The sequence below is a fragment of the Coregonus clupeaformis genome, chromosome 10, assembly GCF_020615455.1.
Source record: "Coregonus clupeaformis isolate EN_2021a chromosome 10, ASM2061545v1, whole genome shotgun sequence".
NCBI classification, from domain to species: domain Eukaryota; kingdom Metazoa; phylum Chordata; class Actinopteri; order Salmoniformes; family Salmonidae; genus Coregonus; species Coregonus clupeaformis.
This window is the reverse complement of record NC_059201.1, coordinates 37,782,877-37,807,953: the sequence shown is the minus strand read 5'-3', so window position 1 is coordinate 37,807,953 and position 25,077 is coordinate 37,782,877. Positions and strand designations below refer to the sequence as shown.

At 42.2% G+C, this 25,077-nt stretch overlaps 1 protein-coding gene across 1 annotated transcript; it reads right to left on the bottom strand.

Annotated features, from left to right (window-relative positions):
• Positions 1 to 252: 252 nt before the first annotated feature.
• Positions 253 to 25,020, bottom strand: LOC121575499 (retinol dehydrogenase 12-like). The gene is made up of 6 exons (XM_045222997.1): positions 24,627 to 25,020; positions 19,012 to 19,251; positions 18,112 to 18,201; positions 14,839 to 15,027; positions 14,333 to 14,442; positions 253 to 1,069 (listed from the first exon to the last, which is right to left on the bottom strand). The coding sequence occupies exons 1-6, from the start codon at positions 24,787 to 24,789 to the stop codon at positions 890 to 892; spliced, it is 972 nt and encodes a 323-aa protein (XP_045078932.1). The 5' UTR covers positions 24,790 to 25,020; the 3' UTR covers positions 253 to 889.
• Positions 25,021 to 25,077: the final 57 nt, after the last annotated feature.

Genomic DNA, 25,077 nt, shown 5'->3' with positions numbered 1-25,077 from the left:
CCTCTTTTACGCTGCTGCTACTGTCTATTATTTATGCATAGTCACTTTAACTCTACCCACATGTATATATTACCTCAATTACCTCGACTAGCCGGTGCCCCCGCACATTGACTCTGCACCGGTACCCCCCTGTATATAGCCTCCCTACTGTTATTTTATTTTACTGCTGCTCTTTAGTTGTTTGCTTTTATTTTTTAAACTTAAAAATACGTTACAAATTGCATTGTTGGTTAAGGGCTTGTAAGTAAGCATTTCACTGTAATGTCTACACCTGTTGTATTCGGCGCATGTGGCAAATAACAATTGATTTGATTTGATTTGAAAACCCTCAGACAATTGCTTTCATTTTTGGTCTACTTTTCATTTCTGGAAAAGGCTTAAAATAAAAGTAAAAAATTCCAGGTCATGTGACATGATTAACAAAAACACAGGTCCCTACTCACAGTGAAGGAAAATACAGTAAGCTGAAATGGATCACATGACCTACAGCTTAAAGCATCACTTTATATGTCTTCTTGACTTCAGATTTTTGGGACGAGGATTTGTATTCCTGCATGGAGGCTTTAGGTCGACTCAAATCTTAAGGACCACACACATCGCACCAAATGTTGATCTGCCGTTGGTTCCACACGCTGTGTTTTAGGGACCACCTGCTGGTGGACGTCTGACTGCCAACATTTTCGCGAGATAAGTACTCTCGGCCGGCAACCATTATTGGTGTGTCTGAGGCGTTAGGTGACTCTACTACAACACTCAACACACACAAATAAACAACGTTATTAATAGAACATATGATATGCATCCTTCATGAGTTCACAGATTACAAAAGCTTACATTATTTTACTTGTCTGCTATTGAATAAAACACTTCAAGATAAACTCTCGCTCTCTCAGAGCTTGGATGTCAATCTCTCGCAGAACTCAAAGTCCTTTACTGCGAGGGCAGGATCTCGGGCCAGGGGGGCAGGAAGAACCAGGGAACAGTCGCTGTCAAAGTACTTCCCTGTTATTCCCTCCGTCTCCATGGCAACCGCACAGTAGATGGTACTCACTGCCCCTTCCTCAGAAGACTGTGTGGACAGAGATGGGAGAGGGTGAGGCTAGGTATACAGTAGGGCCGGGATTCAATCCAATCGCACTGACAGTTATGCACATTTTAAAGGCAATGTTCCCGCGTTCACGGAGACTGCGTTCACAGTAATTGCTGCATATACCGGCTCAATCGGAAAGTACCTTTAAATGTCAAGCGCTTTAACACGGATCAAGCGGTGATCAGATTGAATCTCAGCCTAAGAAGACACGCACACACACACTAACCACCTCTGCTAAAAGAGACAGCCACTGCTAGTAAGCACATCAACTGCCAGTCAATAGCTCAGTGCTTTGTTTCTGTGAAAAAATGTTAGTCACATGCCAGGAAAGGGAGTCTTCCTTAATTTGCAACTTTGACAAAGTAACATAGAATTGACAGATTTCCCTTGTTGATTCTGGGAAGTCTGTGAAATATAGTTGTGAAACTGCTAGAAATGTAATTTTTCAGACACTCTACTCCACTTGACCCCTTTTCACACTGGTTTATTCTGTCTTTAGATTTAGGGTCTCTATTAAATTTGTGTCGCTGAAGTTTACCATTACAACTTGATTGCCTTTAAATTTCAATGTTCCCGTGTTAGCATAGACTGCATTCAAGGTAAACGCTCCATATGTCTGCTCAATCGGAAATTACATTCACATTTCCATTGCGCAATCTGTAATAATTCAGCAATACAGATGAAATAGAGCCCAAAAAGTTATTTCTGGATTAACTCCCAGTTCTTACGAGGTGGGACAGCACACACACACACAGCCAAAACAGTCCAAATTCCACTGTCACGGTTCACGTCAGCCCAAAGACCGAAATAAATGCTGCTTTCATTCCCAACATGTGGTAGCGTTTACAGTTGTTCTACTGAGTGGATTTGTTTGTTAACTCATTCTGTGGTGTGCCTCTGTTGTGTTGGGTCCCCACCAGACCAGGGCAGAAATAGTTGTATTTTGTAGTTTATTTGAAAATACTAACTTTTCAAATACTCAAGGTACAGTGGGGGAAAAAAGTATTTAGTCAGCCACCAATTGTGCATGTTCTCCCACTTAAAAAGATGAGAGAGGCCTGTAATTTTCATCATAGGTACACTTCAACTATGACAGACAAAATGAGAAAAAGAAATCCAGAAAATCACATTGTAGGATTTTTAATGAATTTATTTGCAAATTATGGTGGAAAATAAGTATTTGGTCAATAACAAAAGTTTCTCAATACTTTGTTATATACCCTTTGTTGGCAATGACACAGGTCAAACGTTTTCTGTAAGTCTTCACAAGGTTTTCACACACTGTTGCTGGTATTTTGGCCCATTCCTCCATGCAGATCTCCTCTAGAGCAGTGTTGTTTTGGGGCTGTCGCTGGGCAACACAGACTTTCAACTCCCTCCAAAGATTTTCTATGGGGTTGAGATCTGGAGACTGGCTAGGCCACTCCAGGACCTTGAAATGCTTCTTACGAAGCCCCTTCTTCGTTGCCCGGGCGGTGTGTTTGGGATCATTGTCATGCTGAAAGACCCAGCCACGTTTCATCTTCAATGCCCTTGCTGATGATAGGAGGTTTTCACTCAAAATCTCACGATACATGGCCCCATTCATTCTTTCCTTTACACGGATCAGTCGTCCTGGTCCCTTTGCAGAAAAATTGTGTGTTTCCACCCCCATGCTTCACAGTAGGTATGGTGTTCTTTGGATGTAACTCAGCATTCTTTGTCCTCCAAACACGACGAGTTGAGTTTTTACCAAAAAGTAATATTTTGGTTTCATCTGACCATATGACATTCTCCCAATCCTCTTCTGGATCATCCAAATGCACTCTAGCAAACTTCAGACGGGCCTGGACATGTACTGGCTTAAGCAGGGGGACACGTCTGGCACTGTAGGATTTGAGTCCCTGGCGGCGTAGTGTGTTACTGATGGTAGGCTTTGTTACTTTGGTCCCAGCTCTCTGCAGGTCATTCACTAGGTCCCCCCGTGTGGTTCTGGGATTTTTGCTCACCGTTCTTGTGATCATTTTGACCCCACAGGGTGAGATCTTGCATGGAGCCCCAGATCGAGGGAGATTATTAGTGGTCTTGTATGTCTTCCATTTCCTAATAATTGCTCCCACAGTTGATTTCTTCAAACCAAGCTGCTTACCTATTGCAGATTCAGTCTTCCCAGCCTGGTGCAGGTCTACAACTTTGTTTCTGGTGTCCTTTGACAGCTCTTTGGTCTTGGCCATAGTGGAGTTTGGAGTGTGACTGTTTGAGGTTGGGACAGGTGTCTTTTATACTGATAAGTTCAAACAGGTGCCATTAATACAGGTAACGAGTGGAGGACAGAGGAGCCTCTTAAAGAAGAAGTTACAGGTCTGTGAGAGCCAGAAATCTTGCTTGTTTGTAGGTGACCAAATACTTATTTTCCACCATAATTTGCAAATAAATTCATTAAAAATCCTACAATGTGATTTTCTGGATTTTATTCCCTCAATTTGTCTGTCATAGTTGACGTGTACCTATGATGAAAATTACAAGCCTCTCTCATCTTTTTAAGTGGGAGAACTTGCACAATTGGTGGCTGACTAAATACTTTTTTCCCCCACTGTATTGTAGTGGAATATAGCTTATATAGAGTTTCAACTAAAAGGCAACTATTTTCTTTGATATTCAAATACAGGTCTCAGAAAAACAAATACTATTTGAAGGTATTTATTTATGTATTATTTTATCATTAAAAAATGTTTTATTCACACCAGATACAAACATACAAACATCAACTTACAGACACAAACAAACATCGACTACATTTAATCTGCCCAGATCCGCATGCTCACACCACCATCCCTAGTGCCTGCATTGTTGTTTGCCACTTGGCCTTAAATTGTACCAATTTGTTTTTCCTCGGTCGCCCATTCTATTTCAATAATAAATAATTTGATTTTCCCATTGCGTTAATGATGGGGGATTGATTTCCATGTTTTTTCTAGATGAGTGATGAGAAGAGAATCGTTCAGCCCATTGGGTATCTCACTATACCCCATATTCCATGTCTTGAAATATGCAGACAGACGGATTAAAAGTACGTTTACATTGTAATACTTCTGACAGCCAACTTTCTAGCTCCACCCATAACTTTTGGACTTCTGCCATTCCCAGAAAGTATGGATTATTGAGTCATTGTTAGTTTTACACTTAAGACACGACTCTGCTGTTGTGCTGTAGAATTTGTTTATTTTGTCTCTTGTATAATACATTTTATACATTAGTTTATACTGGATTAAGCGTACATTTTCGTTAACTGTAATTTCGTTATTTATGCTCCAACATTCCCTCCATCTTGTGCCAACATCAGTTATTTTTAAGTCTTGGTTCCAATTGTTTATATTATAAGAGATTGTCAGTGGATATAGTCTCTGCAAGGTTTTGTATATCTTACCTATCATATGAACATCCTTTTCTGACTCGGAGTGGACTTCTAGTCCGACTCAGGAGGCGCGCACACCATCCACTGCTTCCGAGTATATTACTCGCTAATGTTCAGTCTCTGGATAATAAAGTAGACGAGCTCAGGGCGAGAACCTCCTTCCAGAGAGACATCAGGGATTGTAACATACTCTGTTTCACGGAAACATGGCTCTCTCGGGATATACTGTCTTCGTCCATACAGCCAGCTGGGTTCTCAGGGGGGGTGTTTCATGATTAACTACTCATGGTGTGATTGTGATAACACACAGAAACTCAAGTCCTTTTGTTCACCTGACCGTATTACCTCCCAAGAGAATTATCTTCAGTTATAGTCACAGCAGTGTATATTCCCCCCCAAGCCGATACCACGATGGCCCTCAAATAACTACACTTTAGGCAAACTGGAAACCACATATCCTGAGGCCGCATTTATTTTAACAAAGCAAATTTGAGGAAAACGCTACCGAAGTTCTACCAACATATTGACTGTAGCACTCGCTCTGAGAAAACATTAGACCACTGCTACTCAGCTTTCGAAATGCCTACAAGGCCCTCCCCCGCCCTCCCTTCGGCAAATCTGATAACGACTCCATTTTGCTCCTCCCTTTCTAAAGGTAGAAATTTAAACAGGAAGTAGCCGTGCTAAGGACTATTCAACGCTGGTCTGACAAATCGGAATCCATGCTTCAAGATTGTTTTGATCACGTGGACTGGGATATGTTCTGGGTAGCCTCTGAGAATAACATTGATGAATACACTAATACGGTGACCGAGTTCATCAGGAAGTGTATAGGAGATGTTGTACCCACTGTGACTATTAAAACCTACCCAAACCAGAAACCGTGGATAGATGGCAGCATTTGCGCAAAACTGAAAGCGCGAACCACCGCATTTAACCATGGCAAGGTGACTGGGAATATGGCCAAATACAAACATTGTAGTTATTCCCTCCGTAAGGCAATCAAACAGGCAAAACTTCAGCATAGAGACAAAGTGGAGTCGCAATTCAACGGCACAGACACGAGACATATGTGGCAGGGTCTACAGACAATCACAGATTACAAAGGGAAAACCAGCCACGTCGCGGACAACGATGTCTTGCTCCCAGACAAGCTTAACACCTTCTTCGCCCGCTTTGAGGATAGCACAGTGCCACCGACGCAGCCCGCTACCAAGGACTGTGGGCTCTCGTTCTCCGTGGCCGACGTGAGTAAGACATTTAAGCGTGTTAACCCTCACAAGGCTGCCGGCCCAGACTGCATCCCTAGCCGCATCCTCAGAGCATACGCAGACCAGCTGGCTGGAGTGTTTATGGACATTTTCAATCGCTCCCTATCCCAGTCAGCTGTTCCCACTTGCTTCAAGATGTCCACCATCGTTCATGTACCCAAGAAAGCAAAGGTAACTGAACTAAATGACTATCGCCCCGTAGCAGTCACTTCTGTCATCATGAAGTGCTTTGAGAGGCTAGTTAAGGATCATATCACCTCTACCTTACCTGACACCCTAGACCCACTTCAATTTGCTTTCTACCCCAATAGATCCACAGACGATGCAATCACCATGGCACTGCACACTGCCCTTTCCCATCTGGACAAAAGGAATACCTACAGTTGAAGTCGGAAGTTTACATACACTTAGGTTGGAGTCATTAAAACTTGTTTTTCAACCACTCCACAAATTTCTTTTTAACAAACTATAGTTTTGGCAAGTCGGTTAGGACATCTACTTTGTGCATGACACAAGTCATCTTTCCAACAATTGTTTACAAACAGATTATTTCACTTATAATTCACCGTATCACAATTCCAGTGGGTCAGAAGTTTACATACACTAAGTTGACTGTGCCTTTAAACAGCTTGGAAAATTCCAGAAAATGATGTCATGGCTTTAGAAGCTTCTGATAGGCTAATTTATATCATTTGAGTCAATTGGAGGTGTACCTGTGGATGTATTTCAAGGCCTACCTTCAAACTCAGTGCCTCTTTGCTTGATATCAAAAAAAATTGTAGACCTCCACAAGTCTGGTTCATCCTTGGGAGCAATTTCCATCTGTACAAACAATAGTACGCAAGTATAAACACCATGGGACCACGCAGCCGTCATACCGCTCAGGAAGCAGACGCGTTCTGTCTCCTAGAGATGAACGTACTTTGGTGTGAAAAGTGCAAATCAATCCCAGAACAACAGCAAAGGACCTTGTGAAGATGCTGGAGGAAACAGGTACAAAAGTATCTATATCCACCGTAAAACGAGTCCTATATCGACATAACCTGAAAGGCTGCTCAGCAAGGAAGAAGCCACTGCTCCAAAACCGCCATAAAAAAGCCAGACTACGGTTTGCAACTGCACATGGGGACAAAGATCGTACTTTTTGGAGAAATGTCCTCTGGTCTGTTGAAACAAAAATAGAACTGCTTGGCCATAATCACCATCGTTATGTTTGGCTTGCAAGCCGAAGAACACCATCCCAACCGTGAAGCACGGGGGTGGCAGCATCATGCTGTGGGTGTGCTTTGCTGCAGGAGGGACTGGTGCACTTCACAACATAGATGGCATCATAAGGAAGGAAAATTATGTGGATATATTGAAGCAACATCTCAAGACATCAGTCAGGAAGTTAAAGCTTGGTTGCAAATGGGTCTTCCAAATGGACAATGACCCCAAGCATACTTCCAAAGTTGTGGCAAAATGGCTTAAGGACAACAAAGTCAAGGTATTGGAGTGGCCATCACAAAGCCCTGACCTCAATCCTATAGAAAATTTGTGGGCAGAACTGAAAAAGCGTGTGCGAGCAAGGAGGCCTACAAACCTGACTCAGTTACACCAGCTCTGTCAGAAGGAATGGGCCAAAATTCACCCAACTTATTGTGGGAAGCTTGTGGAAGGCTACCCGAAACATTTGACACAAGTTAAACAATTTAAAGGCAATGCTACCAAATACGAATTGAGTGTATATAAACTTCTGACCCACTGGGAGTGTGATGAAAGAAATAAAAGCTGAAATAAATCATTCTTTCTACTATTATTCTGACATTTCACATTCTTAAAATAAAGTGGTGATCCTAACTGACCTAAGACAGGGAATTTTTACTAGGATTAAATGTAAGGAATTGTGAAAAACTGAGTTTAAATGTATTTGGCTAAGGTGTATGTAAACTTCCGACTTCATTGACTATAGCTCAGCATTCAACACCATAGTACCCTCCAAGCTCATCATTAAGCTCTGGGCCCTGATTCTGAACCCCACCCTGTGCAACTGGGTCCTGGACTTCCTGATGGGCCGCCCCCAGGTGGTGAAGGTAGGAAACAACACGTCCACTTTGCTGATCCTCATCACAGGGGCCCCACAAGGGTGCGTGCTCATTCCCCTCCTGTACTCCCTGTTCATCCATGACTGCATGGCCACGCACGCCTCCAACTTAATCATCAAGTTTGCAGACGACACAACAGTAGTAGGCCTGATTACCAACAATGATGAGATAGCCTACAGGGAGAAGGTGAGGGCCCTGGGAGTGTGGTGCCAGGAAAATTCTCTCTCATTCAACGTCAATAAAACAAAAGAGCTGATCGTGGACTTCAGGAAACAGCAGAGGGGGCACACCCCTATCCATATCGACGGGACCGCAGTGGAGAAGGTGGAAAGCTTCAAGTTCCTCAGCGTACAGTGTGGTGAAGAAGGCGCAACAGCGCCTCTTCAACCACAGGAGGCTGAAGAAATTTGGCTTGGCACCTAAAACCCTCACAAACCTTTATAGATGCACAATTGAGAGCATCCTGTCGGGCTGTATCACCGCCTGCTACGGCAACTGCTCCGCCCGCAACCGCAGGGCTCTCCAGAGGGAGGTGCGGTCTGCCCAACGCATCACCGGGGGCAAACTACCTGTCCTCCAGGACACCTACAGCACCCAATGTCACAGGAAGGTAAAACAAATCATAAAGGACAACAACCACCCGAGCCACTGCCTGTTCACCCCACTATCATCCAGAAGGCGAGGTCAGTACAGGTGTATCAAAGCTGTGACCGAGAGACTGAAAAGCAGCTTCTATGTCAAGGCCATCAGACTGTTAAATAGCCATCACTTGGAGCTTCCACCCGGTTACATAACCCTGCACCTTAGAGGCTGCTGCCCTACATACATAGACTTGAAATCACTGGCCGCTTTAATAATGGAACACTAGTCACTTTTGCTTCACTCATCTCATATGTACACTAACGTTCAAAAGTTTGGGGTCACTTAGAAATGTCCTTGTTTTCGAAAGAAAAGCAATTTTTTGGTCCATTAAAATAACATCAAATTGATCAGAAATACAGTGTAGACATTGTTAATGTTGTAAATGGCTATTGTAGCTGGAAACGGCTGATTTTTTATGGAATATCTACATAGGCGTACAGAGGCCCATTATCAGCAACCATCAGTCCTGTGTTCCAATGGCACGTTGTGTTTACTATACCAAGTTTATCATTTAAAAAAGGCTAATTGATTAGAAAACCCATTTGCAATTATGTTAGCACAGCTGAAAACTGTTGTGCTGATTAAAGAAGCAATAAAACTGGCCTTCTTGAGACTAGTTGAGTATCTGGAGCATCAGCAATTGTGGGTTCGATTACAGGCTCAAAATGGCCAGAAACAAATAACTTTCTTCTGAAACTCGTCAGTCTATTCTTGTTCTGAGAAATGAAGGCTATTCCATGCGAGAAATTGCCAAAAAACGGAAGATCTCGTACAACGCTGTGTACTACTCCCTTCACAGAACAGCGCAAACTGGCTCTAACCAGAATAGAAAGAGGAGTGGGATGCCCCGGTGCACAACTGAGCAAGAGGACAAATACATTAGAGTGTCTAGTTTGAGAAACAGACGCCTCACAGGTCCTCAACTGGCAGCTTCATTAAATAGTACCCGCAAAACACCAGTCTCAATGTCAACAGTGAAGAGGCGACTCCGGGATGCTGACCTTCTAGGCAGAGTTGCAAAGAAAAAGCCATATCTCATACTGGCCAATAAAAATAAAAGATTAAGATGGGCAAAAGAACACAGACACTGGACAGAGGAAGATTGTAAAAAGGTGTTATGGACAGACAAATCGAAGTTTGAGGTGTTTGGATCACAAAGAAGAACATTTGTGAGACGCAGACCAAATGAAAAGATGATGGAGGAGTGCTTGATGCCATCTGTCAAGCATGGCGGAGGCAATGTGTTGGTCTAGGGGTGCTTTGGTGGTGGTAAAGTGGGAGATTTGTACAGGGTATAAGGGATCTTGAAGAAGGAAGGCTATCACTCCATTTTGCAACGCCATGCCATACCCTGTGGACGGCGCTTAATTGGAGCCAATTTCCTCCTACAACAGGACAACAGATAAGATTCCCTCAAGGTTGCTCTGATGTCGAAAAGATTTCAAATCGGAATTTCGTGATATGTAACTTGAGTTGCATGTATTTTAAAATATTTACATAGATCAGTCCAAAATTGCTTTTTAATTCTATCATGGAAATACATTTACTTCCTGTTACCAAGTCATTAACCGTTGCTACTAACTATGCTGTTAGTTTTCCATGTAGACCAATTTATCGGTGAATTCTGAAAAGCTATCCAAGGATTGTTCCATAGGGTTGTGTTTTTAGGGAGTGATATTGGTTCTTGTAGAATACGTTACATTTTCTTCCATATTGTTATAGTGTTCTTAACTATGAAGTTGTTAATGTTCTTAGCTTTATCATCAGATAATGTATTATTTGTGCATATTTTTTCTTTAGGACATTTATATATTATTTGTATTAAATTTATTATTTCAGATGGAAAGTTGAAAGCTTCCAAATATTTAATTAAAAAAGGCCATTCAAGATGGTCTAAAGCAGGGATGTCAATCATACGGCCCGCGGGCCAGAACCGGCCCGCCAGATGGTTCAATCCGGCCCACGAGACGACGTCCACTTTTTTTTTTTAAAGGAACAGATATTCCAAATTTGTCCAGCAGATTTCGCACTGAAATAACGAGAGATCCTGAAATAAACAGCACGTGACAGCAACGCGCCCAGAATGCGCCATCTGCCGATCTTGCCTTATCGTTATTAAGCTCGTTGTCAAAATTACCCACATTACCAAAATGTCTTTGTCAAAAAGGAGAAAAGTTGACACAGAGTGCAGAGTTTTCCAAGAAAAATGGACTGATTCATATTTATTCACAGAAGTGAATGGGAAATATGTGTGCTTGGTGTGTAATCAGCAAGTTTCAGTGCTCAAGGAATATAATATTCGGCGCCACTATGAGACTCATCATGGTGAAAAATACAACCATTTGCGAGGACAACTGAGAATAGAGAAGATAAATGAATTGTTAGTGGGTCTGAAGAAACAGCAGTCTGTTTTTACCCGTAGCCGAGAGGTCAGTGATGCAGCGGTGAAAGCTAGCTACCTTATTGCTAATGAGATAGCGTTAGGATCCAAGCCATTTTCTGAGGGTGAGTTCGGGAAAACATGCATGCTAAAGGCTGCAGAAATTGTGTGCCCTGAAAAGCAACAGGCCTTTGCCAACATTAGCCTAACGAGAAACACTGTCGCAGATAGAATTTCAGATCTCTCGGCAGACTTGGAGAGCCAAATGAATCACAAAGTCAAGTCATTTGTTGCATTTTCGGTTGCAATTGATGAGAGCACTGATATTACAGATGTTGCTCAACTGGCCATATTCATTCGTGGTGTTGATGCGACTTTGACAGTCACCGAGGAGTTCCTTGGGTTGGTACCTATGACGGATACTACAACAGCGGATGACATTATGAGCTCTCTCGTTGGAGCGCTGGACAGAGTCGGAGTGGACTGGTCCCGTGCCGTCAGCCTGGCTACAGATGGTGCGCCATCAATGATTGGGAGAAAAGCAGGCGTTGTGACAAAATTCAGAGATAAAGTACAGGCCGCAAATGGAGGACAAGAGTTTTGGACATTTCACTGTATTTTGCACCAGGAAGCATTGTGTTGCAAATCATTAAAAATGGATCATGTCATGGAGGTGGTTGTCCGCACTGTTAATTACATCCGAGCAAGAGGTTTGAATCACAGTCAGTTTGACAGTCTTCTCAGTGATAAAGACATTACGCATAGCTTGCCATACCACACTGAAGTACGGTGGTTAAGCCGAGGTGCCGTGCTGAAGCGTTTCTTTGAGCTACGAGAGCAAATTGAACAGTTCATGGAGAAAAAAGGCAAACCAGTGAAGGAACTTAAATGCCCAGAATGGGTGCAGGATCTTGCCTTTCTGGTGGATATTACAGAGCACCTGAATAATCTTAACAAAATGTTGCAGGGCCGCAAAAAAGTTGTCACTCAGTATTATGACAGCATACGCGCATTCAAGTTGAAACTGTCACTCTGGGAGACACAACTATCTAGCTGTGACACCGCTCATTTCCCTTGTCTAAGAGATGTGCGTGCGACCGGACTTAATGCTGACATGGCTCAATACAAAGACAAGATTACAGGATTGCTGCGGGAGTTTGAGCGACGGTTTCAGGTCTTCGGTGAACTTGAGACAGAATTTGCAGTTTTTTGCTCGCCATTCACAGTCAAGGCTTCTGATCTGCCCGCTGACATCCAACTCGAAATAATTGACTTGCAGTGTGATTCAGGTATGAAGGACAAATTTGCCTCTATGGGCTTGGACACATTTTATCAGTATCTCTTGCCAGGGTGCCCCAAATTAACAGCCCTGGCTGCAAAGGTTTTATGCATGTTTGGGACTACCTATCTTTGTGAACAGGTTTTCTCTGTAATGAACATCAATAAAACAAAGCTGCGCTCAAGGCTAACACACAAGCACTTAAATGACATTATGAAATTGGCTGCTACTCAGGATTTGACACCTGATATTGATGCAATCGTGAAGGCTAAAAGATGCCAAGTTTCAGGAGCAGCCGGTAGGCCGCAGTGAGAGAAAGAGAGGGGAGGGGGTTAAACAGCGAGTAGGTCAAGTCTAATTGTAAGACTTGTAATGCTCTTTAAGATACGTTTTGCACTCTGAAGAATACAGTTCTGTGAAAAAATTACATTTACTGTGGTAATGTAATATTTAAAGACCATGAACATTGTGATAACGTTCTTCATAGCTCCCACTTTAGTTTGTGCATAGCGTGGTGAGTCAGTTCAGGTGGTCAGAATGTATACTGTACATTAAAATAAGTTAAGTCAATAAAACAAGTTGTTTTAATCAAAGTGAAATGCCATTTTTTCAGTTCCATAGGCCTATCTGTGAATAAATGTTTTGTGCCTTTGTAGATCCACTGTGATCTGTGAGTTATAATGCACATATGTAGGCTAAATGATAAATTAAGGCATAATATTGAAAAACAAAGGTAAAGATTTGGAGTTGACGTTATTTATAGGTTATTTTGCTATTATTTTACTGGCCCGGCCCACTTGAGATCAGATTGCGCTGTATGTGGCCCCTGAACCAAAATGAGTTTGACACCCCTGGTGTAGATCAAATACGACTGTCAGATAGATTGGAATAGTATAGGAAATTGTGTGTGCTCTATTAATTTTATTTATATCTTCAACATGCAGTTCCAGATACAGCCCTGCCATTAGTTGAAGGCAGCAGATGTAGTTTCGGAAAAGTAGTCACTTTCTGAGATCTGTATTAAAATATATATTTTTAAAGTAGTTGCTTTATCAAATATTGGGGGGTATCTGTATTCATATAGTTGTAGTCACCTCCAAAGTAACCATTTGTTCCCCCCAATTAAAAAAAAACTTTCCACAAAGCATAATTAAAACTATAGTTATCCCAGGTCTGGTCCCCACCTAAGAAGACCATCATCTTTAGGATCATGACAAATTATCAAAGACTCTTCTGTCCCAAAGACCTGCCTCAAAACGATGGGTGACCATACAGTCTACACCCCTTCGGCCCCTAGCTGTGAAACAAGCTTTCACTCCATCTCTGCATGGCCCAGACCATCACTGCCTTTAAGCCTGGGCTAAAGACTCTTGCCCATTTAAATGGGGTCTGGCCTTTGTTTAATGTGGTCTTATGTTGTGGTGTCCTTCGTTGGTCCTGCATTACGTTTTAAAGTTCTACTATTTAGTCATTCTTCAAAAATAAGAAAAACTAGGTGCGTTATCGAGCAGCGCACTATACAGGTGAAATGACGTCAATGTAAATGTAAAAGGTCAACCAATTTCTCTGCTATTCGCATTCATGGTAAACCCTGTGAATATTGGCTCAGGTGTAAATTACCTTTAAAACACGCACTGTCGGTTGTCTGGTGCAGTAAGTCTCTTTAGTTTTGTTGTGAATTAAGTGAGACCTAACACATCCTGTTCCCATAAATGTAACAACCAGGACCATAACAATAACAAATCTTTATGTCTCACACATTTTCTTCCCAACTACAGACCTTCTCAGAAACACACTTTTGCCAGAATTCAGTCAAAGGAGCAATGTCGACAAGCACATTGCACTTTACATTTGAACACTTGAATGCGATATCCACAAAAAGCAGGGAGATTGCCTTTAAAATGTGTTATCATTAGTGCAGTGTGCACCACTGAAATGCACCTTTGAATGAATCCCTTTCGCTCTTTCATTTCAGACAAACTGAAAATATTGATTACACTTTATTTTACAGTCCACTATTTACTTGTTATTTATTTGGAAACTACTGTATAAAATGATAATTATTACATAACATAAAAGTACCAGAAATGGTTTCTTACTTAATACCAGCTGAAACAGGATGGTAAAATAAAGTGTTAAACAATGTACTGTATGAATGATTTTCACCAGGGTGTTTTATTAAAAATGTTCACCTTGAAGAAGAAGATTCCGATAATGTTGAAGAGGAACCGAACCATGAAGTTATAGTGTCTCATCACTTCTGTCATCACCAACCCGGGGTGGAGGGAGTTAGCTGTCACCCCTGTGAGACACACACGCGCGCATGCACGCACACCCGCACACAGAAGAGATTATAAACCACACAAAAACCCAGAAATCCATGTCCCTCCTTTACCATTAATCTGATTTCATGGAAAGTCTGACACACATGGGGAAACTCAATCTCCAGCTCCACAGATGTTTGGCGCCTAACTTTTCATGACATCACCCCCTTCCCTTACAAGACCACTCAGAAATTATGCTCATTGTAAAATGTTACACATCCACTAATACAGTTGTTTTAGCAACGGTAAAATAGGGTATGGCTACTATGTGCTCTAAACAAGAATTTGATAATCGAATAGCCAAACCAGATGCCTAGATCAACACTCCTACTCTAAGATGCTTCATTAATACTGGCCCAGGCCTTCATACCCACCTGTTCCTTGTAGCCTTCGCGCCAGCTCGTTAGTGCAGATGACGTTGTGCAGCTTGGTGTGGTTGTACACACTGTCCATAGTGTAGCCCAGGTTCTTGCCCTTGAAGTGCGAGAAGTCGACCTTGCCCCTCCAATGGTTCACAGATGACACGTTGACGATGCGTGCCGGTGCTGATTGCTTCAACAGGTCTGGACGGAGGGGAGAGGGGGAGGAAAAGGAGAGGAAGAGGAGGGAGAAAGGGAATGGGGGATGGAGGGAGGAGATAGGGGAGGGAAGGAGTAGAGGCGAGAGAAGAGTGGTGGGAAGGGAAGTGAATACAGTAACAATGTAAGGTGTGGAATGTAACGTGCGATAACTGGGACAATGTTACATACAGTAAATTATTGTAAGGTTGAGTAGATGTAAAACAGGGAAAGTAACAAAATGCATAACACTCACAAAATACAGCACTAGAATAAACTATTAGAAAAAAGGTGCCATCTACTGTAGAACCTAAGATGGTTATTTGGCTGTTCCCATAGGAGAACCCTTTGAATAACCCTTTTGGGTTCCATCAAGAACCCTTTCCACAGAGGGTTCTACAGTACCGTGAAAAAGTATTTACCCCCTTTCTGATTTTCTCTATTTTTGCATATTTCTGATACTGAATAATTATCAGATCTTCAACCAAAACCTAATATTAGATACAGGGAACCTGAGTTTACAAATAACAAAAAAAATTATACTTATTTTATTTATTGAATTAACAAAGTTATGCAACACCCAATTCCAGTGTGTGAAAAAGTAATTGGCCCTTTACACTCAATAACTACCGTAATTTTTGGACTATAAGCCGCGCCTTTTTTCCCATTTTTCGACCCTGCGGCTTATATAACGGTGCGGCTAATCTATGGATTTTTACAGCTAACGGCCACTAGAAGACCTCCTAAATCTATGGATTTTACAGGTTACAGTCCACCAACTTTAACTCTATGGGCTCTATGACCGGTCCGCGCCCCCCACCTTTAAGCGGCGGGCTCCAGCAGGAAAAGCTGGAGGCCGGAAAAGAGTGAGACAGGTAGCGCGCAAAAGTAAAAGTGGAACCGAGAGTGGTACGAGAGACAGAACGAGAGACAGAACGAGAGCAAGACAGACAGACATTACGAGAGCGAGACAGTTTGTCTCTTTCCCGACAATCCCCTCTGTGCACGAACCCTTACATATGGTAATTAAACATTAAAACACATGCGGTTTATAGTCCAGTGCGGCTTATATATGTACACATCATTCAATATCATTCAATTTAGCTGCTGCGGCTTATACTCCGGTGCGCCTTATAGTGCGGAAAATACGGTAGTTGTGCCACCTTTAGCTGCAATGACTCCAACTAAATGATTCCTGTAGTTGTTGATCAGTCTGTCACATCGCTGTGGAGGAATTTTGGCCCACTCTTCCATGCAGAACTGCTTTAACTCAGCGACATTTGTGGGTTTTCAAGCTTGAACTGCTCGTTTCAAGTCCTGCCACAACATCTCAATTGGGATTAGGTCTGGACTTTAACTAGGCCAAAACTTCACATTTGTTGCTTTTTAACCATTTTCATGTAGACTTGATTGTGTGTTTTGGATCATTGTCTTGCTGCATGACCCAGCTGAGCTTCAGCTTCAGCTCACAGGCAGATAGCCTGACATTCTCCTATAGAATTCTCTGATACAGAGCATAATTCATGCTTCGTTCCACTGAACAAAAATATAAACGCAACATTTTCAAAAATGTTACTGAGTTACAGTTCATATAAGGAAATCAGTTAATTGAAGTAAATTCATTAGGCCCTAATCTATGGATTTCAAATGACTGGGCAGAGGCCCACACACTGGGGAGCCAGGCCCAGCCAACCAAAATGAGTTTTTCCCCCACAAAGGGGTTTTATTACAGACAGAAACACTCCTCAGTTTCATCAGCTGTCCGGGTGGCTCGTCTCAGATGATCCCTCAGGTGAAGAAGCTTGGTGTAGAGGTCCTGGGCTGGCGTGGTTACAAGTGGTCTGCGGTTGTGAGGCCAGTGGGACGTACTGCCAAATTCTCTAAAATGACGTTGGAAGCGGCTTATGGTACAGAAATGAACATTCAATTATCTGCTAACAGCTCTGGTGGACATTCCTGCAGTCAGCATGCTAATTGCACGCTCCCTCAAAATTGAGACATCTGTGGCATTGTGTTGTGTGGCAAAACCCATCTTGTCCAAAAAGTTGACTCAAGTTTGCCAAAAAGCACCTGGATGATCATCAAGACTCTTCGTATGAGGTTCTTACTGTGGAATGCAGTGTTTGGTTTTCATCAGGCATAATGGGACCCATGTCGTTCAAAAAGTTATACTTTTGACTCATCTGTCCGTAGAACATTCTTCCAACGGTCAAGCATGGTGGTGGTAGTGTGATGGTTTGGGGATGCTTTGCTGCCTGAGGACCTCGATGACTTGCCTTAATAGAAGAAAACATGAATTCTGCTCTGTATCAGAGAATTCTACAGGATAATGTCAGGCCATCCGTCTGTGAGCTGAAGCTAAAGCGCAGCTGGGTCATGCAGCAAGACAATGATCCAGAACACACAATCAAGTCTACATGAAAATAGCTAAAAAGCAACACATTTGAAGTTTTGGAATGGCCTAGTCAAAGTCCAGACCTACTCCCAATTGAGATGTTGTGGCAGGACTTGAATCGAGCAATTCATGTTTGAAAACCCACAAATGTCGCTGAATTAAACCAGTTCTGCATGGAAGATTGGGCCAAAATTCCTCCACAGCGATGTGAGAGACTGATCAACAACTACAGGAAGCGTTTGGTTGGAGTCATTGCAGCTAAAGGTGAGAACCAGTTATTGAGTGTAAGGGGGCTATTGCTTTTTCACACAGTGGCATTGGGTGTGGCATAACTTTGTTTATGAAATAAATTAAATAAGTATGTAATTGTTATGTTACTTGTTCAGTCAGGTTTTGGTAGAAGATCTGATTACATTCAGCATCAAAAATATTAAAAAAGAGAGAAAATCAGAAAGTGGGCAAATACTTTTTCCCGGCACTGTACATGAAACCCAAAAGGGTTCTACCTGAAAGCAAAAAGGGTTCTACCTGGAACCAAAAAGGGTTCTCCTATGGGGACAGTCGAATAACCCTTTTATAGGAACATATTTTGCATATAAGCCTATAGCCGTGGCCCGTGTAACGCTGCAGTAGTTGTACACAGAGCTCTAGCTTTATGGCAGGGTGAGGTATCAGTGGAATATGTGGTGTCTTACCCAGAAGCAGGTTGGTGAGGAGGAAAGGACCCACATGGTTGGTAGCAAAGGACACCTCTAGCCCATCTGAGGTGATATCTCTAGGCAAGCCTGTGTCCAGACATAATATAACCAAACCAATGAACACTCATACATACATAGAAACACACACGCACTCAAGCATTCACACACAGACTCAAGTGAAAAAGTAAATATTTTTTTATCAAAATACAGAAAACATTACCAAAATATGTGATAAGAAAAGCTGCGAAGGCATTTTACTTTGGGCATAAAAGGATGTGCATGTCGCAAACAGACACAGTGTCAAGGACAAACATTCCCAACAGTGATAGATAATGAATGGGAATTTGTGAGCAAAATTGTAATTCGGTGGAATGGCATGTTACCATTGTTATTATCAATCAAGCAAGGTTGTTCCTCTCATGGACATTGTTATTGGGTACTGACTCCAAACCACAACCGTGCTTTGGTAACCTTACCCAAGACCTAAAGACTTGCATTAACTCTCCTCATGCCCAGGCTTTAGTCTTATGGTGTGTAGACGCCCTGGATTCAAACCCAGTTGGTCACACTAGTGTGACGGCTGTTGACATCCACCCCTGGTTGACTGCATCTTAGCCTGGAATCCACAGTGAATATCGCTCCTTTTCATTACTGTTCTGCTTCAGGTCAATATTGAAAAAGTAGTGTTATTCAGTGTGGATTTCAGGCTATAACTGACTCTGGACCCAATGCCCACCTGAAGCCCTGGCATTGTTGACCAGGATGTGGAGAGAGCTCCTTCACTATTGTATTTTGCTTCAAGTGAAACAGTAGTAAATAGTGAACGATATTCAGTGTGGATTCCAGCCTAAGTGTGTTTTCCAGGCTAACGGTCTTTGAATCTGGACCGGTGCCCACCTGAAGCCCCAGCGTTGTTGACCAGGATGTGGAGCTCCTTCTCCTCTCGCAGGACGCCCTCTGCGAACGCCCTCACCGACGCCAGGGACGAGGTGTCCACCAGACGCAGGTGCACATCGGCGTTCCCACTCCGCTTACGGATCTCCTGCAGGGCGACGCTACCGCGAGCCTTGCTCCGGCACGCCATGATAACACGAGCCCCGCGCCGGGCAAAGTCAAGGGCAATGAACTTCCCTATCCCTGAGAGTGTGGTAGGCGAGGAGGGTAGGTGGTGGGGGGAAGTAGGGGGAGAGAGAGGGGGAGTAAGAGGAAAGGAGTTAGGGAGAGAATGAGAGCGAGAGAGAAAGAAGAAGAGGTAGAATAAGAGAGAGAGAGAGATAGTGGAAGTGGTTGAAAAAGAGAAAGACGGGGAAAGGGAATGAGGAAACAGGATAGGGGAGTAGAGAGGGAGGGAGGTTAACAGGGTTGGTGATAAACACACTCAGCAGAGTTCAAGAGCAGTTGCTCAGACTGCAATCAAACAGGGAACAGAGCAAATGGAATGTGCTAAGGGGAACGGGGAACGGCTCATAAAAATGTCCAGAACGGAGCAAATGGAATGTCATCAAACACCTTCCGCTTCAGTCATTAACACGAGCCCGTTCTCCCCAATTATGTGCCACCAACCTCCTGTGGTGCGTGCGTGCCTGCCTGCCTGCTTGTTTGACTGACATTTCTGTATGTGTGCAAAAGTTCATGGCAGTCACAGAGACATTGACAGTGAGATGTCCACATCTAGTGACTCATATCTAGTGAATATCTATCAAAGGGTTCAAGGGCCATAGCGCATTTGTTTGAGGTTTAGCATTGACCAGGCTATAAGATAGAGCTGTAAAAGACCGGAGTCTTGTCACAGGTGTGATTGATTGACTCGTTAACTCTCCAAGTGATCTCATCGGTTAATTGTATGTTTGCTGAATTGTATTTAAGCAAAGATTGTCTATTATATTGTCATATAGTCAATATAATGGGGAATACATGTCCTCAAAGATGGAAGGCAGGCGGAAGGAGGCGAGATTAGGTGGGACCATTCTAGCCAACGACAGGGCGGATACGTGTGTGAACAGGCCATTGAGATAGATAGAGGACTCATCTTTGTTTCTGTGTCATTATAGCGTCGGTGACAGAATGGGAAGCACCATTTTAAAGTAGTACATTTCCTTCTTCTTTATTGGCTGATTGCTCCCAACTCTTAAGCTCCCCACCCAGTTGACTACTTTTAAAATGGTGGAAGCCCTCAATGGCAATGTCCATGTTAAAATGGGCTATAGCCATGATGAGTCCTCCATCTATCTTTATGACAACAGGCACAACTCCGATATAGTCCGATATATAAATTGTCGTAATGCAGAGTGTGTCCACTTATATCAGTGCATTCTTAACAACCTAACCATTAAGAAAATGTATATTTGATCAAATAAGCCTCACGTAACAAATTAGCAATGACATTTTTTGTTGACCAAATTCCACACTCACTGGTCTCCATACAAAAATTCCTCACTTCGTGGGCTTATTTTTCGTGGACAAATTTTGGCCGGAGTAAAACCTCTCGCTTCGCCTCTTCCTCTCTGATTTAAGCCTTGTTCCTTTCTGTTTGAGGTGCAACTGCCCACAGGAGGGGATGTAGTCCAGAGGTATGGTTGTTTCCAGGAGCATGGGGGAAATAGAGTATTGTGAGTTTCCAAGATGGACCTGTCTCCTGGGCTGCACCACCTCCTGTGCCTTTTTGTTACTTTGATTGTTTGTCATTTTAAATTGCATGGTTTGTAAATATTCCTGGCCCAGTGAGAAAGGCCACTGCTGAAAAGGTGAACTTGTAAACTATGCCCTATTGTTTATTAAATGCTGGAACTAGTCCTTCTGTTTGGTCTTTACTTCACTATGCCTGCTCATCCCAGTTACAAATAACCTGTCACTTTTCCACCTCGTGACAGTTTCCTTCAGATGAAACCTGGCACTTCTGAGTTCTGAGCTAACTGACATGCACAGCTATTGCTCCAAGTGTTTGTCTATAGCTAGGTTTCCATCCAATTGGTGACAGATTTTCATGCAAATATTCTAAAATCTGCATAAATCTGTAATATGCGCATTTTCCCACCAGAGATGTTTCCATCAAATTGACTTGTTGTGGACAAAAGGCTGTGCGTGATGACATAGTGCACATAAAAATAACTTTTGCGGTTAAATTCCCATGTATCGAAGGAAAAATACAAGTTAAATGGCTTTTCATTGCATTTTCAACTCTACCGATGATATGAATAATGTAAGTTAAGCAGGTACCTGGAAAACAATATACATAGAAATAAACACTCACAAATTCAATTTAAATAAGGGGCAATGTTCAAATGAGGATGTTCGCATCATCACACCAACACAAAAAGATCCCACCTTGTCTAGAATATTTTGTTCTGTCAACATTTGGAAAGTTTACCGAAACATTTGCTGTTTCCATCAGGCCTGTCGTGACCATGTTCTATCCGTGTACTTTACTTGGTGAAAGGTTGGATGGAAACCTGGTTTATAACCAAAGTAAAGTCCATGTTGGATAGAAAATGTAATGACAGGCCTGATGAAAACAGCAAATGTGTCGGTAAACTTGGTAAACGTTGCAAATGTCGACAAAACAAAATATGCTAAACAAGGTGGGATCTTTTTGTGTCTGTAGCTAATTTTCCATCCAATTGGTGACAGATTTTCGTGCTGAATATTCTAAAATCTGCATAAAAACAATATGCCAGAGATTTGTTTCCATCAAATTGGCTTGTTGCAGATGAAAGTCTATGCATGAAGACGTAGTGCACATAAAAATACAAATTCCCATGTACCGAATAAATGGGTTTCCATCGCATGTTCAACTCTACTGATGGTTTTCTCACAAAGAAATGTGCCATTATATAGCAAGTGTGCCCACTCCGGTATTAGCATGTGCGCTTTAGCCACCAGCTCGCAGATGCGGGTTTAGCCTACATGAGATTATTATGGACAAAAGAGCTAGATTATTTTTGAATTGTCAAAAAGCAACCAAATATGCAATCATCATGTGATCTTCATGTCACCAGAATAAGAACCTAGATATTTATTGGAAAGGAGCATCAAGCTCATCACTGTGCACTTTCACCACCCTGTGAAGTTCATCATCATTTATGTAATCTGTAGCCTAATAAACTGCATTCCAAGCCTGATGGAAACATAACATTTTTCGGTAAACTTTCCAAATGTCAACAAAACAAAATACGCTAGACAAGGTGGGATCTTTTTGTTTCAGTAAAATGAATTATGCAAGAACTGTTGGTGGAAACGCGTTTATGCACAAATATTGATATAATAACCATCATATCTATGTAAACTTGGAGTCACACAATGACATGTTGTGTGGTCCTCCCACTATGACTAATCGGCAAAACATGCACTTTATTAGGCTACAGATTATCTTTTTGCAGATTTTAGAATTTTCGAATGAAAATCTGTCACCTGGATGGAAACCTAGATACTGTCATGAAGTGGAACCCTCCTTTCATTAAAATACCTTTAGTTTCCCCAGAGAAAAGTCAAGCGGAGTTTAGTTTATCTATAGAGAACATGGAAAAAATGTGAACATACAGGAGAACTCTCTCTCTCTCTCGACTTTGTTTTTTTTCTTCACATCTTTAAAGAGGGATTCCAAAAGCATACCATTAACTAAACTCTGAAGTCTATTTGAGACACTTTGAGGGTGAGAGGTTCAAGTGAGGGAAATGCATAATGTCAAGAGTTACAGTTGAAGTCGGAAGTTTCCATACACCTTAGCCAAATACATTTAAACTCAGTTTTTCACAATTCCTGACATTTAATCCTAGTAAAAAATCCCTGTTTTAGGTCAATTAGGATCACCACTTTATTTGAAGAATGTGAAATGTCAGAATAATAGTAGAGAGAATTATTTATTTCAGCTTTTATTTCTTTCGTCACATTCCCAGTGGGTCAGAAGTTTACACACTCAATTAGTATTTGGTAGCATGCCTTTAAATTGTTTAACTTGGGTCAAACTTTTTCGGGTAGCCTTCCACAAGCTTCCCACAATAAGTTGGGTGAATTTTGGCCCATTCCTCCTGACAGAGCTGGTGTAACTGAGTCAGGTTTGTAGGCCTCCTTGCTCGCACACGCTTTTTCAGTTCTGCCCACACATTTTCTATAGGATTGAGGTCAGGGCTTTGTGATGGCCACTCCAATACCTTGACTTTGTTGTCCTTAAGCCATTTTGCCACAACTTTGGAAGTATGCTTTGGGTCATTGTCCATTTGGAAGAACCATTTGCAACCAAACTATAACTTCCTGACTGATGTCTTGAGATGTTGCTTCAATATATCCACATCATTTTCCTTCCTCATGATGCCATCTATTTTGTGAAGTGCACCTTTCCCTCCTGCAGCAAAGCACCCCCTACAGCATGATGCTGCCACCCCCGTGCTTCACGGTTGGGATGATGTTCTTCGGCTTGCAAGCCACCCCCCTTTTTCCTCCAAACATAACGATCTTCATTATGGCCAAACAGTTCTATTTTTGTTTCATCAGACCAGAGGACATTGTGCAGTTGCAAACCGTAATCTGTTTTTTTTTATGGCGGTTTTGGAGCAGTGGCTTCTTCTTTGCTGAGCGGCCTTTCAGGTTATGTCGATATAGGACTAGTTTTACTGTGGATATAGATACTTTTGTACCTGTTTCCTCCAGCATCTTCACAAGGTCTCCTTCCTGAGCGGCATGACGGCTGCGTGGTCCCATGGTGTTTATACTTGCGTACTATTGTTTGTACAGATGAACGTGGTACCTTCAGGCGTTTGGAAATTGCTCCCAAGGATGAACCAGACTTGTGGAGGTCTACCATTTTTTTTCTGAGGTCTTGGCTGATTTCTTTTCATCTTCCCATGATGTCAAGCAAAGAGGCACTGAGTTTGAACGTAGGCCTTGAAACACATCCACAGGTACACCTCCAATTGACTCAAATTATATCAATTAGCCTATCAGAAGCTTCTAAAGCCGCTCAATTTTCCAAGCTGTTTAAAGGCACAGTCATATAAGTGTATGTAAACTTCTGACCCACTGGAATTGTGATACAGTGAATTATAAGTGAACTAATCTGCCTGTAAACAATTGTTGGAAAAATTACTTGTGTCATACACAAATTAAATGTCCTAACCCACTTGCCAAAACTATAGTTTATTAACAAGAAATGTGTGGAGTGGTTGAAAAACAAGTTTTAATGACTCCAACCTAAGTGTATGTAAACGTATGACCTCAACTGTATTTCCCCACTGGGCACACACTGGTTGAATCATAGTTGTTTCCACATCATTTCGATGAAATTGTGTTGAACCAAAGTGAATATAGACGCTGAATTGACGTCTGTGCCCAGTGGGTTGCCAATTATGATTTATATAATCTGATTAATTTGATTTTGTTGTATTTCCATTTGGTTAAGAGTTTTTGTCTGTGCACTAGGTGGAGAAATATACTTATTGAATCAAATTGGATAAGCCTTTCCAAGCAAAACAAGTCTATATCTATACCCCATGCCAAGTGGCCCCATGCAAAACCGTTACCTGTGTTAGCTCCAGTAACTATGGCTGTCTTGCCCTTCAGTTGCACTGGACAGGCGCGCGGATCCCACGACCCTCTCCGCTGTGATCGCAAGACAAGTCCCAAAATCACTGTCATTACCAACCATAACGGGTGAGAGAAAACATCAGTCCAAACCAAATACATTTAAAAATCCACCGAGCCCCAACGCAGAACGAAAATGTATCTGGATACAACTTCACAATTGTCAGTCAGATAGCCTACACCGATTTGAAGCAGACTTACGACCCAACTCCGTTCTGAGGGCTATTTGCCAGTATCCATATGGAACGATTCAAGTCAACACCCACAGTTTTTCCCAAAGTCGATGTTGCCTACATCGGAACATGGGGATCTTGCAGTGTTGGGGAAGCTACTCTGAAAATATGCACTGAGTGTACAAAACATTCCGAACACCAGCTCTTTCCATGACAT

What these genes read in the sequence shown, in the direction of transcription:
- LOC121575499 (XM_045222997.1), bottom strand. Translation starts at nt 24,789, where the DNA reads ATGTATTTGGTTTGGACTGATGTTTTCTCTCACCCGTTATGGTTGGTA. An exon ending in AGTTACTGGAGCTAACACAG is followed by an intron (nt 19,252 to 24,626) that starts GTAACGGTTTTG and finishes CCACACTCTCAG; the next exon opens with GGATAGGGAAGTTCATTGCC. An exon ending in CAACAACGCTGGGGCTTCAG is followed by an intron (nt 18,202 to 19,011) that starts GTGGGCACCGGT and finishes GTCTGGACACAG; the next exon opens with GCTTGCCTAGAGATATCACC.